The sequence below is a fragment of the Parasteatoda tepidariorum genome, chromosome 7 (assembly GCF_982258835.1).
Source record: "Parasteatoda tepidariorum strain Cologne lab strain chromosome 7, Ptep-v5.0, whole genome shotgun sequence".
Classification (NCBI taxonomy): Eukaryota; Metazoa; Arthropoda; class Arachnida; order Araneae; family Theridiidae; genus Parasteatoda; species Parasteatoda tepidariorum.
Window position 1 is genome coordinate 78,222,800 of NC_141761.1, and position 18,303 is coordinate 78,241,102.

Below are 18,303 nucleotides of genomic sequence, written 5' to 3' on the forward strand. Positions count from 1 at the left end.
TTGGTTCTAGAATGTCTGCTGAATAGGAATTAAAAATTTGAATATCGCTAGTATAGAGCAAATGACCATTTTAGTAAAAGAGTGCATCATAATAATTAGTATTGAGTTCCACCACAGAGGAAATGATTTTGGGAGAGACTATTTCCCCGGGCATTAATGAATTGAGTAGACCGTATTTGAATTTTATTTAATTTATTATTATTTTTTATATAATCTAAATAACTGTTTCTCTACATGGCAAAATTAGCACATTAAGTGGGGATCTAAGCGAGAGATTACTGAAGATTCAAAAAGAGTTCCAAAAGATGAGAAATGCATTGAAAATTCATGTTATTTTTCGATTTCATCAATTAATTCCAGAACCAATTCGGAAAAAGTCACATGATAGTTTTGACAACATGTATTAAAAATTATGCTAGAACCAAAATTAAATTTTATTATACAAACATAAAAGAGATATATATGTTTAAAGTTTCTGTTCGTCTTATTGAACAGTTCGTTGGAATTCGGAAAAAGTCACATGATAGTTTTGACAGAGTGTATTAAAAATTAAGTTAGAACAAAAATTAAATATTTTTGTTGAAAGTTTCTGTTAGTCTCACTGAACAGTTGTAATTTATCCTTTACATTCTTTGCGCAGTTTACCCGTTGGGGGGTCTGTTAACTTATAAAGACATGCTCGGCAAAATAGATAAGACCATGATGGTTATTTTAATAAATATAAGAATTACCTACTATTTACAATGAACAATTAATGACTATTTGAACGCGAGTTATAGTAAATGCATTATTTTATTATATCTATTAATTAATTGTTAAGCCTAACGACGTCCATACAAAATCTCTAATTTTCTCACGCGAAAATAGTCATCAAAAGAAAAATTATAAGAAATACGCTTTTCATATTTCAATTTGTTTAGCATATTAAATAATACACCGCTTAGAATCAGTTCATCTTTATAGAATATAAATATTTGCAAATATGTTTCTCCTCAAGTGATAAGAAAGCCAAAAAACCTTTGTCTCACAAAGAATTTAAAATTTAAAAAAATAAATATTGGTCAAACAACATATATATATATATATATATATATATATATATATATATATATATATATATATATATATATATATATATATATATATATATATATATATATATATATATTGAATTTTAAATATCTTTATGACTTGTAAGACAAGTTCTACGATAAAATATATATTACTTATATAACCCACACGTTAATTTCAATAATAAAAAAATAATACAAAAGTGATAGAATAAATAATTTATGTAAGATAGTTTAGACCATTTAAAAAAAGTCATTTGATTAAAATTCACCAATAAATTTAAAATGATGACATATCTTGTTTAGTTTTCGAATCAGTCTGTTTATTCTGAATCAATTTCATGTGTTCACTCTCTCGACGACGCTGAACAGAGCACGCAAGCAATAATGTGGCAAATAAAGCTGTAAGAACACCAGCAACAGTAAATGTCACAATTGTACTTATTTTATCATCTTCATCACATATTTCAGCTAAAACAATTATAAAAATAATTAATAACTAAAGAAAAGAAACTGAACATAAAAATTGGCACTTATAAGATTAAATACTTAAAATTTTATCATTATATGATAGTTATGAGTTCTGTATACTTGTAGCTTATGCGCAGTAAATAAAACATATTAATTTTCTTCGTTTTTCTCTTTTTTCTTTTTATCCTTCCTGTCTTTATTGTGCTATATATATATATATTTTCTTTGAAATTAACACGGTTTTTTCTTACACTGGGAAGCGGAAGCAACGAAAACCTCTCACGGTTAACCGAACCGGATTGATTGAAAATTAAATTTATAGAATTAAGACGTAATAAGCACTCTTTCTAGTATAGATTTAGTTTAAATATTAAAGGTCGGTGATTGAGGCTTAGGTGATTGAGCGTTTGTCTTCCAGTGAGATAACCCAGGTTCGAACCCCAGCGGTAGCTAGTTAATACGAATTCTACCCCCAGTTTGTACTGACCACAGCACTGATGTGAAATATCCTCGGGTAGACAGACCATGGGTTAGATAGATTTATAGGCCCTTGTCTATAGGCTAACCATAGGAGGGTTTCGTGGTTTTCCTCGCCATGCAACGAAAATGCTGGTTAATTTCATCAACAAGTCCTTCGCTAGCTGGTTTGTCCAAATGCTTGATCAATGAGTCCTTTTGTCTTCTGGATCGGGTTCAAAATTGAAGCTACGCAGCTGAACATTAATTGTAAACTCAGCATTGGGTTGGTCAACGACGGTTATAATATAAAAAATAAAGTTACTGACAACCAATTTTATTTTTACACACTTCTTTTCAATTTAAACGTAAATCAACTTTCGCGTAAAATATAATAATTTCCTTTTTGAGAATTTTCCTAAGATATATATAAAAATAAAAAAGTTTTTTTTTATTTATTTTGTTTTTAAAATAAAAACTATCATTAAAATTTATTGATGAATTTTTGATAAATTAACTGTATCAGCTTTAACAAAAGCTTTTTCTGATCAGGAAATAAATCTTTAATGAAGTTTAAATTATTTATAGCATTAGAATAACCAATGGCTCATTTGCGAAGAAAAAAATTTAGGTTACAAATTTAAATAATACTAAAAACATAATACATTTACTCATTTGCTGAAAACAATGAGAGTAACACACATTTATCGTATTTTTTCTTCAGTTATCCTTGAAATTTATTCATTATAATTTTATCAACTTTAAGTAAATATCAATGAAAATCCTTATTTCCAATTTCTTCAACTATCATGTTAATATAATTAAAGTAGCTCTCAGTATTATATTTCTAAATTTGCATATTTTTCTCCTAAGCTAACACCTCTCTAGCGAACCTCTGTCCTTAAAGTGTCCACTTCATCAAGAATTTAAATTTTGAGGCCAGAGTAAAATATTATATTTCGTGTCTAAACCAGATATTTCATTTTAAATGATAGCATGGATTTCCAAAATTACAATTAGTTTTATAGTTTTAAGGTTACTATAATTCAAAAATTCCGCGTGATTTTGTCCAGCGATGTTCTTATGGGGACATTTTATTCGAACACAATTTCTTCATTTCTTAATAGTGTTAGAGCAAAATTTATAGTGCGTACTCTGTGGAGCCTTGGTGTCTCAGGGAATAGAGCACTCGCCTCCCAATGAGGTGACCTGGGTTCGATTCCAACGATGGATGGTCGATACGAATTCCGCACCCGGCTCGCACTGATCACAGCGCTGACATAAAAATATCCTCTGTGGTCAGATCATGGGTCGGAATTCCCTTTCCGTCTGGTTAACCACGGCAAGTTTTCGTGGTTTTCCTTATCATATAACGCAAATAAGGAATAGTTCGATCAAAAAGTCCTCCAAGAAAGCAAATTTCTCCAAATACTTGGTCCAAGAGTTCCTTTGTCTTCTGGATTGGATTCTAAATTACAAGGCTACGGAGTTGAACATCAGTAGTCGTAAACCCAAAAATTGGGTCAGTTGCTTAACGCCGGTTATAAAATAAAATTACAATACGTACCCTGTGGAGCCGTGATGGCTCAGGGGATAGAGCGTTTGCCTTCCAATGAGGTGTCGCGGGTTCGAATCCCAACATCGGCTGGTCGATACGAATTCCGCATCCGTCTTGCGCTGACTTAAAATATCTTCAGTGGGAGACGGATTGTAGGTTAGAATCCGTCAGGCTAACCATAGGAGGTTTTCGTGGTTTTCCTCTCCATGTAAACACTAATGCGGGTTAGTTCTATCAAGCAGTCCTCCACGAAGGCAAATTTCTCCCAATACTTGATTCAGAAGTTCCCTTGTCTTCTGGATTGGGTTAAAAATTACAAGGCTACGGAGTTGAACCTTAGTAGTCGTAAGCGCAAAAAACTGGGTCGACCTTTCAACGATCTTTATAAAATAAAATAAAATACGTACCCTGTGAAAAATCTTTCTCAGAACCACCAAAAGCTTGAATGTGCATTTCAAAACTTTCCATCGATACATTTTTCATGGAAACAGTAATCAAACTCCTACACCAATATGAATAATGCTTTTGAACAGAAAACAATTTAATATCATTATAGAAATGATCTGAAATAAAAAATATATAATGAATATAAAATTACTTTCAAATGGTAATTAATGGTTTAGTTACAGCAATTCGGCATATTCAGAGCATTCACATTTTATACATTCGGAATTTTCTAATTTATTTTTGTTCTTATTTTTACTTATTACTATTCTACTGAACTTAATTCTTCTGCAAATGTTCTATGAATTTTAAATTTTAAGTATTTTCAAAACCTCTTCAAAGTTTAAATTTTTTCGAAGTTCAAGGTTTAGAAATGCTTATAACATTTAAATTTCAAATTCGTTGACAAAGCTCAATAAAACACATTTTAATTAATAAAATGAAACAAAAATTATTCCATAATATTAATTAGTTACGGAATAAATGATTTAATAATGGACACATAATTCCCCGTAAGCTAACATGGTGAAATTAAAATCCTTTATCTGCTTGGAGACCCTAAGAGAAGTCCAAAGCTTCGCATAAAATGGATTTGAAACTACTGTCATATTCAAAGGAGATAAGAAGACACTTGAGTCACGAACTTCTATCATCTTTTAAATTAATTATGTGTTAATAACTTTCTGTTGATGGTTATGGAGCAGTTCCCAGCAAAATCAGTCGTTAGCTTAACTGTCAACATCACTGACTTAACAGAATACTATACCTCGGGGGAAACTTTTCACCTTCATTACTTTTTAAATATTCAAAGTTCAGATAAACCTAAATTAAGCTATGATTTCTTTCTCCTACAGATCTTTGTCTAAATTGAAGAAGTGGCCTTACGAATGGGTGCTGCTGCCATCTATCCATGGAGTTTTTGAGCTAAGACGTACTGTCACACTTGCGGTGCTCTGCTCTAAACGAAAAGCGCACTTTCCTGACTCAGTTCGCAAAAAGCCAATAGCTGAAGAGCTTGTTTGTCAAGTGTCATTAAAAAAACATAATCCAGAGTAATCTTGACATAATTTGTTTGCATTTTGATACGTAAATTTTTTTTTCAAAATTAGAAATTTCATTGCTTACTCTAGGTTAACCAGAACTTACTTTTTGATACTTTAAACTTTATCTTACTTATGCAGGTGAAAGAGAACTTCCCAGGAAGGTTTTCTCCAAAACGGCTAAAAAAAGTACTTTTTCACGTGTATCCCTTATCATCTATTGAGATAATTACCTGTTAACAACTTAATGTCCATGATAATGACTTAGTTTGTTGTGAAATTAGTAGTTAGTTTAATTGAGTTTGCGATATAAGTCACTTAAAAGAAGTTCAAACCTTTATACACAGTTGACTTGCAATTACTGCCACATTTAAAATGACTAAAAACGTACTTTTTCAGTTCTATCTTTTACCATCAATTGATGGTTTCCTGTTACTAGCTTAATGTCCATGATAATGATGTAGTTTGTTGTGACATAAGTTGCTAATTTAATTGAACTTGTAAGATTATGGAGTAATTGATTTAAAAATAGTCTAAACTTCTACACATAATTAACTAGCAATACTATGTATACTGGCCAGGAACTTACATTTTTAAACCCAAGTTTTAATTTTCTACCTTTTATTAAGTTAACTGTCAATAACTTCCTGCACTCGGGAACAAAATGGTTTGTTTGAAGAATAGTTGTTAATTACATAAAACTATAAGTAAAACATTTTCAATTGTTATGTACCTCAGATAAGTAAAAAAAATAATTCAATAAAAAAAGTTAATTCAATCATAATAAATAAAAGTAATAGTAATTATATGTTTTCATATTCTATGCACAAACTTTTTTTTCTTGAAATTTTTTTTAATTTTCAGATGATCATGTTACCGAGAATTTTCCATTGTTACTCTTCTATAAGTACTTAAAGATAAGCTTTCGGAATCGAAGAATAATTTAAGTGGAAACCTACTTGTGCCCTCTTGAGAATAAAGGGTAAAAGTAATGTTTTCCAGCACATAATGTTCTTTTAAATCCTTCTTAAATGTGAAAGCTAAGTCAAACTCTTCATCAATTTGTAATAATAGAATTTGATCTGCTTGGGATGATCCGCAACTGCTTTGGCTTGAATCCGCATTTGGTGGTAGAACCAAATATCTAGTTTCATTCTAAAAATAAAAACAATTAAAAACAAATTTTTTTTAAAATCGGAGACAATCATGTTTTTTTTCCATTGACTATTTAATAGAAATCATAATAGAATTTTTTTGAAACAAAAATATTATTGACAATCATTATCGAATTTATCTTTTTATTACAAAAATATTATATTGACAATCATTATCGAATTTATCTTTTTATTACAAAAACTAGGAGGCTTCGCCCCCTGCTCGCTGGCGCTCGCCAACCCCCGGAACTGCTTTCGCAGTTCATTTCGGATTGCTTCGCAATCCAATTGCTGGCGCATTGGATACGTTCTTAACGTCTAGCTTTTGTATACTTTTTTGAACACTGAAGTTCCGAAAACTTTAACTGTAGAAAATTCTAAACCTGTGCATCTCAATATTAATTTGAAATTGCAAACAGTTCACATATTTTTCTTAATCACACTATTCTAAATTTCAGTTGTTGAGAAAAGTAACTTTTGTAAGTTTTGTTTTAAAGTCTTTTCCACCAGAGGGCTAAAACCATGTGTTGTAAAACAATATGAAATCGTACTGAACGCCGGATGTAAAGCATCGGCTTCGATGAAGATAATTTTGTGAGAATTATTTTGATAATTCGGTGAGAATTCCCCCGATTAGACATATGATATGCTCACTACGTGCTCTTGCGCGCCGAAGCCTATCAATTAAAAATGAAAACTGTTGCCAACGCGAGAACAGAAATATCATCGGTTTTATTGATATATACGTATTAGCGTTTTATGTAATACTAGGAGGCTCCGCCCCCTGCTCGCTGACGCTCGCCAACCCCCGAAAATTGCTACGCAATCCTATGTGGTTCACGCCGTAAACCATGGCTCGCTGCGCTCGCTCGCCAATGAACACAATGTTCTAGCACAAAGACATAATATATTATCATCAAAGACACAGTATTTTATCATCAAAGACATAGTATTGTACTTATGTAGAAGAATTCTACCAATGTTCTTATTGGCTTTTAAAAAAGTATATTAGCTATTTAGATTGAATATTTAGATATTATTAGAAAAAATCAAAACATTAGCTAAATAAGAAACATATTAGCAAAATAAATTATCAAATATTGCTTCACTAATATTCTGCATTTTAAAGCGTGAAAATTCAATGCATAAATAAACGCGAAATATAAAAAAATTCAATGCATTCAATACAAACACTTAAACGTTTTTTAGACGTTTAGGTTGCTCCCAGTAGAAAAATATCAATTCGCGATCGCAACGCTCGAGTACGCCGTCTAGCGGGAACCTGTAAATAGCAGATATTAATTTATCACGTTTTCATTTAGTTCCATCAAAGTCATTGACAGAATCAGACGCCATTTTTTAGCAGCAAATAAAAATCAAAATTTCCCTAAGGAAAAGGCCGAAGAACTTGAAAAAAATCTCCAGAATATTAGTAAATCTTTCAGGAACAGAACACGCCAAATATTTGAAGAAAAATTCCTCAATAATTTTTAATTTCTATTATCAACAAACTTGCAACTGATGACTTCCGATTTCGGATACTGTTACAGATGTGTGTATTAAGGTAAAATGTATTTCTTCTGTCTTCAATTAAATATGAATTAAAGTGAAGTCAACATTGTTTCGTCATTCCAGTGAATAAATATGAATTCAGAACATACAGAATTGTAATAGTTATAGCATATTCTTCTTCGTTATAGAATAGTATATATTTCTGTATCCATATAATTCGGAAAACAACAATAAAAAATTATCAAAATTACTTGAAATAGTGCCATTTGTGCTGATTCTTAATTAATTTTAATCGTTTTCTTGGCAAGTTTTTTTTTAGTTTTGAAAGAATAAGTTCAACTAGAATTCAGCTATTCTGTTTTTAGCTACATATTCAAATTCATATCAATTATAAAATTTTGCTGTGTAGTATGTTATCTAAAAGTAATGAAGGGATAAACTATGTATCTATTATTTGAGAATAAAGTTTTCAAACAAGGAACTTATCATTTTGGAATTCTCCGGGAATTATAAATCAGGTAAGTGCAATGATTTTTACAATAAAAAATTTGCTAGTAAATATTTTTTTTTCATTTGATGATGGTTCTCTACAGAATGTTTTTTTACGTCTGATTAAGAACTATAAGAATAATAAAAAAAGAAACAACATGAAAGTTTTTATTTCAATGTAAAGAATTCTTAAAATCATTTTTTTTATCCTAAGAATTCTTTATTTTCCGTTTTTTAGTTTATAATTTTTTGATAAAAATTGTTCTCAAAATACTTTTTTTGAAAAATTAAATGGTATTACATTATGTGTTTATGTATACTTCTTGTATATTCCAATGTTTGAAGTAATATGATTCAGAAAAGTATGGAATAAAAATTCGGTACTTACGTATTAACGCCACCGCCGCTACAAATTTGGCGGTTTTTAAGTGCCGCCAATCTATACTTAAAATTTTTGCGACAATTCATAAAATAAAACACTTTATTTAAAATCAAAATAGTCAATCGGATTTCGGTGGAAAATGAGTCGATATAGAGTTTAGCATAGATTCAAAACAATCGTATCGCCATATGAACTCTGATAAATAAGATTCCAAATGAAATAACATTTCCAAAACGTACGTTTACCAAGATAAAGTTTCATGTTGTGGGAATTGGTACATTTACGTTTTTTCGGTAAAATATTTCCCTCCTGAAAAAATAAAATTGCATCTTGTTTTGTTTTTGGCAAATCCCAAAGACGAATTTTCGTAGCACTAAAAATGGCGACAAAAAAGAATTGTTTTTTTGTTTTGTTTCGTCAGCATTCTTTATTTTACGTTTCTTAGTTTCTAAATAATGATTTTTATTGAAACTTGAAATTTTTTGATAAAAATTGTTGTCAAAAAACTTTGTTTACAAAATTAAATTTCATAAAATTATGAGGCTTATGTATACTTTTTGTTCATTTTAATTTTTGAAGTAATATGATTCTTAAAACTATAGAATGTAAAGTTTAAATGGGCCTTTCATGTTATATCATTAAATTTAGTAATACTATTTCTCGGGCATTAGGTTTTAACTCTTATAAGAATATACATATTTTTTTCTGTTAATGTACAAATATTTTTCCGATGTGTTTTGGATATTCCTTCTCTAATAAAAAGAGATACCATTTTGTTTTCGGTTGTACAAGAAAGAATATCAAGCATTTTTCTTTTTTAAATTTAATAAGCCACATTAAAGAAGGAACGTTGCAATGCTACACGCTACATTAACGACATCTCCAGAGTAACTGAATGACGGTTCATATAGAAATCGCAGGTATGCGTCTCATACAACAACGCCCCCTATAGTTCGTTGCGATCGCGAATTCAACAGCGGCCTTTTAAAGCATTCTCACTTCAATTAATTAATTAATTCCTAATTGGGTATAATATAGCCTACGTCACAGGTTGTGTTGTTCCTACTAAATTTAACCCATGAACGGCATTTTCTGCGAGCCTAACTTCAAGCCACAAATAAGCAAACGAAGTGTTCGATCGTTTAAATAGCTGCTCGCCAGATTTTATTGCATTATAAAGAAAAGTTATTGAAACTAAATACAACTAAATAAACAACAACAACTAAAACAAGTAACAACAACTACTAATAACAATAACTAAATAAACAACAACTAAATTCCATTCGTTTAGCATTGCGTCATATGTTGTTCCTACTAAATCGAAGTAGTTGTGTTTTTTTCATATTATACCCAATTGAGTTTAAATTAAATATTGTCATGTTTTCAGTGCATGAATCTGAATTGAACAACCTGATAATGCTCACTCTGGCTATTGTTATCTGGTTGCTCACTACGTGCTCTTGCGCGCCGAATCCAATCAATTAAAAATGAAAACTGTTGCCAGCGCGAGAAAAGAAATATCATTGGTTTTATTGATACATACATACATACATACGTACGTATTAGCGTTTTATATAATATAGATAGATAGATATTATTAGCAATCATACAAGAAACATTTTCCAAAGAAGGTTGCTTCGGATTCAAGGAAAAATTTGTAAATTATACAATTATTAATCTACAATCTAAATAAGAGAAACTCACATTGATATGTTATCTATAATATGCTTGTGAAAAACATAATTAAATAATTTTCTTTATTAAATGGTTTATTTCAGTAATCGGAAAAACTACAATATTTTTGTAGTTTATTACTGCAACTACTTTATTACAAATTTAATTAACTACAATTACAACTAATTTTTTTAAAAATGTAATGACTACAGACTATTTTGGAATCTAGTTACTACTTCCCTACTTTAAGGGAACGAACTTTGCTGGAGAACTTAATTTAGACGTATGTTTAAAATGGTTGTGAAAAAGAAATTGGCTTACACTAGAAAGACTGAAATTCAGTATATACCTATATTGTCCAAAAGCAGTCAAAATGACTGGATTGTAAAAATATAAATAATGTGTAAAGAAATTTGCTTAAAATTAATTTCAAATTTTTCTTAATATTGTTTACAGTTATGTAACAAGTTATTAGTAAATATTAACAATGAAAAAAATTATATGTTGTACAAAATTCTAGGAAATTTTGTCATTATATACATCATTGTTTTTCTAATTGAAATTAAAAGCAGTCAAAATGACTTCCTTAGGCAATCTAGTGTTAAATTTAAGACAATAGCTAAGAAATATTTATTCATATTTACATGAGCCAGTTTGTTATTTCAAAACATTTTTTTTCCGAATTTGTTCATTTAACCATAAATTTTTTATGCCTTTTTCGATATTTACATTTTCTATAGTAAAATTTAAGAAGAGCAAAATTATCAATTTCTTGTAATTTTTTAATTAATTAGTGTTTTTTAAAGTTCCTCTAAGAAATTAAGTACATCGAAAATGCGTTCCTTCAAAAGTAGTTGCCAAGAAAAGCTACAAACTGATGTTTTTTTCCCTTTGTATCGCATTACTCACTATACTACTTTTACTTCGCACTACGCACTATACTTACAGTACTTACTTCACTACTTGCAGTGCGTTACTCCCGATCACTGGTTTATTTACTAAAAGTAAATGGAACTAAACATTTTTTAATGAAATTGCTTCCTTGATTAATAACTTTTTTATTTGACCTAGTAAATCAATTTAACACGTTTTTAGCGTGTTTTTAAACTCACATATTGGGATAGAAATTTGGGCTTTATATCAATGTAATGTTTTTTTCTCTCTGTGTGTGTTCTATGTCCTTTCTCCTTTGTGTGTGAATGTGACCCGCCCTATAAACGGGTTGTGGTAGTGTGAATGGCGTGGCAGAAGTCGAATTCCTGGTCATAGATGGCGCTACTGAAAAACAGGAACAATCGCACCCCCACTGCCTAAACAGGCATACGACGAAAAAAAAAAATATTCTTGGCTGTATACTGAATAGAATGTACAGTATATAGTATATAGACTACTGCATATTATACAGCGTAGTAAATTAACGATTTTACATTTTAGATCTTAAATTTACTAATCTAATAAGTAATTGACTTTTTTTTTCTTCGAAAAATAACTTTTTATTATTGAACAAAACTAAAAATATCTTCGAGTGCTGAATACAGAGTCAAGTATTAATTATTATTATTATTATTTTTTTTTTGGTTTTAATATAACTGATGAAATCAATCACTTTAATATATAAAGTGAAATAATTTTTTGAATTTGAAGTTTGACTATATTTGTATGGGAATTCGTTGTTATTATTAAATAATTCGTGAGACTATATATACTTATAAATATTACTGTGATATTGGGTCAGTTCCTTGACAAGGAGGTTTTGGATCCCGCTCCAAACAATTTTGACGATATCGTACGAAAACAAACTGAGAAGCTAAATCAGTTATTCCATCTAAGGAGTAAAGATTTTTTCCCTTCTCTTTTTGTTATTAACAAGTGACTGTGTAGAATTCAACGATTTTGAAAACAAACTTTTCATTATAATACAAAATATTTTCCAATGCTGCACCGGTATCTTTTGTCTCTTTTTCACCAAAGTAAAAATTCATATAAAATATACATTGAGAAATTAAGAATCTTATTGGTGAATTTAAAGCAGAGCGACCAAACCACATTCAGTATAGGCATGTTTAATAAGTTTGTAAAAATCGCGAATAGTAATAAATTATTTTGCAAAATTCTAAATTTTTTTATTGTAGTTTAATTTCAGGAAAGAAATATTTAAAATATTTGAAAGAAATATTTGGTATGGCAATTTTCGCCATGAAAAATACAAAATGTTACCTACTTCAGAATTTATTTTAAATCGTATTTTTAAATGAGCTCTAATGCATGTAATATTTCCATCTGTTACATTCCAGTAGCCATCGGGTGGTATAGGAGGTGTTGATTCCGACGTGGTTGAAACTGGAATTTGTGTCTGATTGATGCCAGCAGAAGTTGACAATGTATATGCATTTCGTTCATCAGTTCCATTCCATAAACTATTATTTAGATTTATAATGGTTGGTTCAACCGTCAGTGGTGTTGAAGATAGTGATTGTAAAAAACCTGCAGAAATTTCCTATTTAAGTATTTCCATCAGAACTATTTGCATATTGAACACACTTTAGGTATTTAACACGCAGACCTCTATTATTATTGTCTTAGTTTATAGAAAGTTAGGGAGCAGTCAAATAAATACAACTAGATTTGCAGCAAAGACTAAAATTGTTAACATTTAACTGATATTATTTACTTCAAATGATATTATTACACCTCCTAAGAGCCGGGATAGCGTGATTGGCAGGGTGGTGGACTCATATCCGTGAGAACGAGAGTTCGAATCCAGCAGGCCGAAGACTCCTCGTGTAGTAAATGGTGACTGGTGTACGTTAAATCTGTTGGATCACAAAGTCCTCCATGTCCCCACAACAAATTATGCATCTGGGGGTATTGAATTGGACATTGGTCGTTCTCTGGTTCAGGTCAAAATTACGATCAATGGATGAATAAATGGGTCCACTTTACAAACGGGTGTGACGTATGAGTGTTGCAGAAGTCAAATTCATGGCCATAGATGGGGTAATTGGAAAATAAGAACAAGGTGGTGGACTCACATCCATGAGAACGAGAGTTCGAATCCAGCAGGCCGAAGACTCCTCGTGCAGTAAATGGTGACTGGTGTACGTTAAATCTGTTGGATCACAAAGTCCTCCAAGTCCCCACAACAAATTATGCATCTGGGGGTACTGAATTGGACATTGGTCGTTTACACATATCTTCAGGTCAAAATTACGATCAGTGGATGAATAAATTGGTTCACTTTATTGACGGGCGTGACGTGTGGGTGTGACAGAAGACAAATTCATCGTCATAGATGGGGTAATTGGAAAATAAGAGCAATCGTACTCCTTGCCTTAATGGCCTACGACAACTAGAACATTACACCTCCTGCATGTTTCGCTCACCAACCCCCGTAATTATTTCTCATTCATCGTTGTTTAGTTCTTCCGAAACGTTAATATTTTAAACAAAAACACAGAACATTTTGTTTCGCAGTTGTTGTTTCTAACGCTACTTGCCACACGGACAAGCCTGCTTGGTGAAACCGAGCAAATCTTAAGGGAGAGTGTGCGTTTCTTGTTTTTCACTGGCGCCATCTATGGCCAAGAATTCGACTTCTCCCACACTATACGTCGCACCCGTTTATAGGGCGGCCCCATTCATACATCCATTCCTTCATCCACAGATCGTAATTTTGACCAGAATCAGAGAACGATCGATCTCCAATCCAGTACCCCCAGAGGTTTTGATTTGTTATGGGAACATGGAGGACTTTTGCAACTCAACAGATTTAACGTGCATCAGTCACTTTAATACACGGGGCGTCTTCGGCCGGTGGGGTACGAACCCACGAACTCTCAGACATGGCCCAGCGCCCTACCGACCAGTCTATCCCGGCCTTACATTTTGTTTTCAATATATATAGTAACTGCAGCTCAATATAAGAACATTTAGTTAATATGTAAATCATAACGAAATAGACGATTTCCTAGATTTTAAAAATAATCATTATACTTGAAGAAAAATACTTAAAGAATACAGATTGTGAGACTCAATGAGAAGAAATAAACACGCCTTTAATGATAGAATTATAAAACTTGGTACACTTGTACCACACATACAAAGCTTTATATTTGGATGGAAGGCCATCTCAAATTTAGCCCGAAACAATAATAGCGGGAGTTCAAAATGGCGGCCTCTGAGGATTTTTTATGAGCTATTTTTAAATGCTTTTGAATGATATCCATTTAAAAAATGACTAAATTTGATATTTTGTGCAAGCAGTTTTTTTATTTTAATTAATATTCATGATACTTGGGGCAATATATGTCACCTTCTCGCTTCGCTCACCGACCCTCGTTATTGCCTTTCAATCATTTTTGTTTCTTGACGATTGTTGAATTATAAGTATTATGCATTATTCTATTTTTATGTCCTATATATGGCCTTTTTCATTTAAGTATATTTATTCAAATCAAATTTTATGAATTAATAATCGGTATGGATTAAATAATTGTAGAGTACTTTTAATAAGCAAAAACGCATGCAACTTTTGAACTATTTGTTTCATTGACTTGTGTACAGTCTCATTTGATTTAGCGTAAAACATTTCAAATGCTTCTTTTGAAATAGCATTTGAAAGTGCAGAGTTCTAAACTATGAATCCAATTGTGTCGGGACGAATAAATTTCAATTAAGCGTGAAAAAATCCATCGGAAACAATGTCTTACGTGTCTGTCTAGAAAAAATTCAATTCTTCGATCCCCCCTCACCCCATTTCCCTCAAAACGAGGAAAGTGTACAGGGGAGAACAGAGGAGCATTTAGGTATCATTTATAATAACAAAATTTTTTTTTGTAAAATATTACATTGGGCCGTAATTTTTTTTAAAAAAAACTCTTTTTTTCGCTATAATTACTGGTCTAATTATTAAATAAGTGCAAATACTTTCCCTTAAGTGCAAATATTAAGTGCAATACTTTCTCTAAATAAACATGCCTTTTCTTGATTTATTTGGATTTCTTACCCTCAAAATAAAGTGGGTAACCGTAAATTGGTAAATATGGTCTCAATAGTTTAATTCGGAGAGTGGTCCTAAGTTAGGACCACTTACTGTTAATTTTACTTTTTGCGTCTTTCGCTATGTTTGAAAATTTTTTCAGGCGAATTTAAAAATATTGCACACAATTATAAAATTTATTTTTCCAAAGATAATTCCATGCAGAAAACATTTTTTAATAATTATGTATTATTTTACTTATTAATAGTAGAACAAAAAATTTTATTATTATGTATACAAATTTTACACCATTTTAAAGAGTGTAATTTTGTATGTCAAAATACAAAATTTGAGCTACGGAGTTGAATATATATATATATATATATATATATATATATATATATATATATATATATATATATATATATATATATATATATATATATATATATATATATATATATATATATATATATATATATATATATATATATATATATATATATATATATATATATATATATATATATATATATATATATATATATATATATATATATATATATATATATATATATATATATATATAATAAGAAACAATAAAGTGAGCAACAACTCTTAAGGTATTAAAGATTTACAATAAAATAGTATTTCTAAAATTATTAAAAATTGTATTATTTATAAAAAAATTCAAATTATGCCATTATTATAAATATCTAATGCAATTTAATACAATAACGTACTTAAACTTACCTAGGCAGAAGAGTAACGTAGTGAAATAAGTAACACAATTCATTTTATCCATTTAGTTCACCAACCATTTATGTCTGCAGAAATACGAAATATTTATATGTAAATAAAAATTTATTTATTAAAAACAAATAATGTTAAGTTCAATATCTAATAAATTTTTCATCTTAAAATCGTTGAAATAAGTACATATATATATATTTTTAACTGGAGTAGAGACTATAGATAATTCAAATTTTAAATAAAATGCATTGCTCTTGACGACTTGGTGACTTGATCACGTGGTGATTTGTCGAAATGACGTTTTATTTTTCTTTCGTGTACTCCTTTTTATTCTTTCTTTCATATCCAATACGAGAGAAACTATTCCATTCCAGATATTTTTATGAAGTTTCTCATTTCTACTAAAAAGTTAGAAGAGTGTTGATCCATTTCCTTTAGCTGGGTACAAGACAAAAATCCCTGTACCGAAATGATCGCCAAATATTTAAATTATTAAAAAAAATAGTCAATAGAAATTGAACTTTTTCATTATTATATTTTATAAACGTTTCAGTTTATTTTTTCGAATTAAATGTAATGAGAAAGGGAACGAATAAATGATCAGCCGATTCATTGTTGACGCATTAATGACGTATTGCTCATGTATTGATGACGTAACTTGGCGATTTCCACTAAACTTTTTGTGGTACCCTAAATATGGTTAAATTAGTCTAAGTACAGTTAAAACAGCTGTTCAAGTTTAGAAATTTCTCGTTAATATACTGTAATTATATTTCTGTTACAGCAAACTATAGTAAGATGTTCGAATGATACGTTTTAATGCAATCTTACCTTTTCTTTTCGAAGAGTATTTATCACCAAAAACATTTCTTTATCGCCAATTTAGGTGTGATTGGCTCGTACGCACATTTACATGATTAGCTGCTTTCAGTATGAGAGTAAACTTTATGATTTTCTTTCCGAAACAACTATATTAATAACTTTTAATGCTTAGTTAGACCAATAAACCTTGATTGAGATAATAAAGTTTTAGTTGAACGAATAAAAAGTGGCTGGTTCAACAAAATATTGCTCTTCAGCTGTTTATTTGATATTCCATCGGTGATACAATTTAGATTGTTAACATTACAATAAATAAAGTCACTGTCTTTGGAAACAATATATTTTATGTTTAAAATTTGAAAACATAAGTTATGTAAACGTTGGTTATGTAGCTATGTAATAGACAAAGATAGATATTTTTATGGTGCGCAAAAAAATAAACGGACGACCCTGAATAATTTGAAAAAGTTGCAGTTTTAAATTTCTCAGAAACTATTCGACTGATTTCGCCCATACTTTGCATTTAGCCATTTAAAATTTCAATCTTTAAAATAATGGGAAAAGTTTTACACTTCACAATTCAAAAGTTTGTTGACTGCTATTAAATAAAATAATTAAAAATAATAAATATTTACAAAATTATATTTTGCATGAAATTATCTTTGGATAAACAAATTTTATAAATGCGTGCAAAGAATTTTTGATTCAAAAGCTCTCAACCGATAGTGAAATACGCAAAAAGTAAAATTAACATTAAGGGGTCGAAACTATGAATCGCTCTCCTGACCAAACTATTGGAAAATATTTTTCCAATAGTTTATAGAGAAAATACGTTTTTGCGTCTAATTTCGTGACTTAAAATGTAGTTTGCACTTGCTAATTAGCATATTTGAGGTCAACCCTCCGAACATTTAAGATTGAGTCACAGAATGTTAAAATCTGATCATTACACCAAAAGTTAATCAGGGTGGCCCATTTTTTATTTGCGCACTGTACACTTGGTTCATTTCCTTTTTCCGCCTACGTAAAAGTTTTGAAATTTCGCACTAATGTGTGTTGCTAGCAGCAAAGCAATATTTTGATATTTTTAAAATTTAAAAACGCCTACATCTTAAAAAAATTAATACTTTTTCAAACCAGACCGCATACAATGCTCAAAACAATTACAGGATATTGGGGTTGTGGGTTGATCTTGTACCTGAAGAATTGTTTGAATGATCGACAGACGTAGTAGTAGGCTATATGAGATAAAAAATAACATTTGTTTGGCAGAATAAAATGCGTTTTATTGAGCATTTGGGTACAAAAAGAAAAAAACGCAATTTGTGCATATGAGAAAAACAAATAAAAAAAGGTGTTTCCCCAACAACAGCTCCCCAAAAAAGTATAAGATAGCCATGAAATTGCAGCCTAATATGCACGTAATTCAGTAGAAAGATTATTTGTATGCAAATTTTAGAAATAAAACGTCGTAGGTGATGTAAGTGTACGTAAACCTTG

General features: G+C 30.2%; 1 protein-coding gene across 2 annotated transcripts; it reads right to left on the reverse strand.

Annotated features, from left to right (window-relative positions):
* Positions 1-1,274: 1,274 nt before the first annotated feature.
* On the reverse strand, positions 1,275-16,956 carry LOC107445314 (lysosome-associated membrane glycoprotein 2). Of its 2 annotated transcripts, none has more exons than XM_087168101.1 (6): positions 16,813-16,956; positions 15,982-16,055; positions 12,472-12,734; positions 5,999-6,194; positions 3,963-4,118; positions 1,275-1,541 (listed from the first exon to the last, which is right to left on the reverse strand). In XM_087168101.1, the coding sequence occupies exons 2-6, from the start codon at positions 16,031-16,033 to the stop codon at positions 1,351-1,353; spliced, it is 858 nt and encodes a 285-aa protein (XP_087024227.1). In that variant the 5' UTR covers positions 16,034-16,055; positions 16,813-16,956; the 3' UTR covers positions 1,275-1,350. The 2 variants fall into 2 exon arrangements, with proteins under 2 accessions (XP_087024227.1, XP_087024228.1); XM_087168102.1 differs by lacking the exon at positions 16,813-16,956 and adding an exon at positions 16,168-16,267.
* Positions 16,957-18,303: the final 1,347 nt, after the last annotated feature.

Coding starts and splice junctions, on each gene's coding strand:
- LOC107445314 (XM_087168101.1), bottom strand. CDS start 16,033: ATGGATAAAATGAATTGTGTTACTTATTTCACTACGTTACTCTTCTGC. Junction 12,735..15,981: donor TACGTTACTCTTCTGCCTAG/GTAAGTTTAAGT, acceptor AAATTTCTGCAG/GTTTTTTACAATCACTATCT. Junction 1,542..3,962: donor TGAGAAAGATTTTTCACAGG/GTACGTATTTTA, acceptor TAATTGTTTTAG/CTGAAATATGTGATGAAGAT.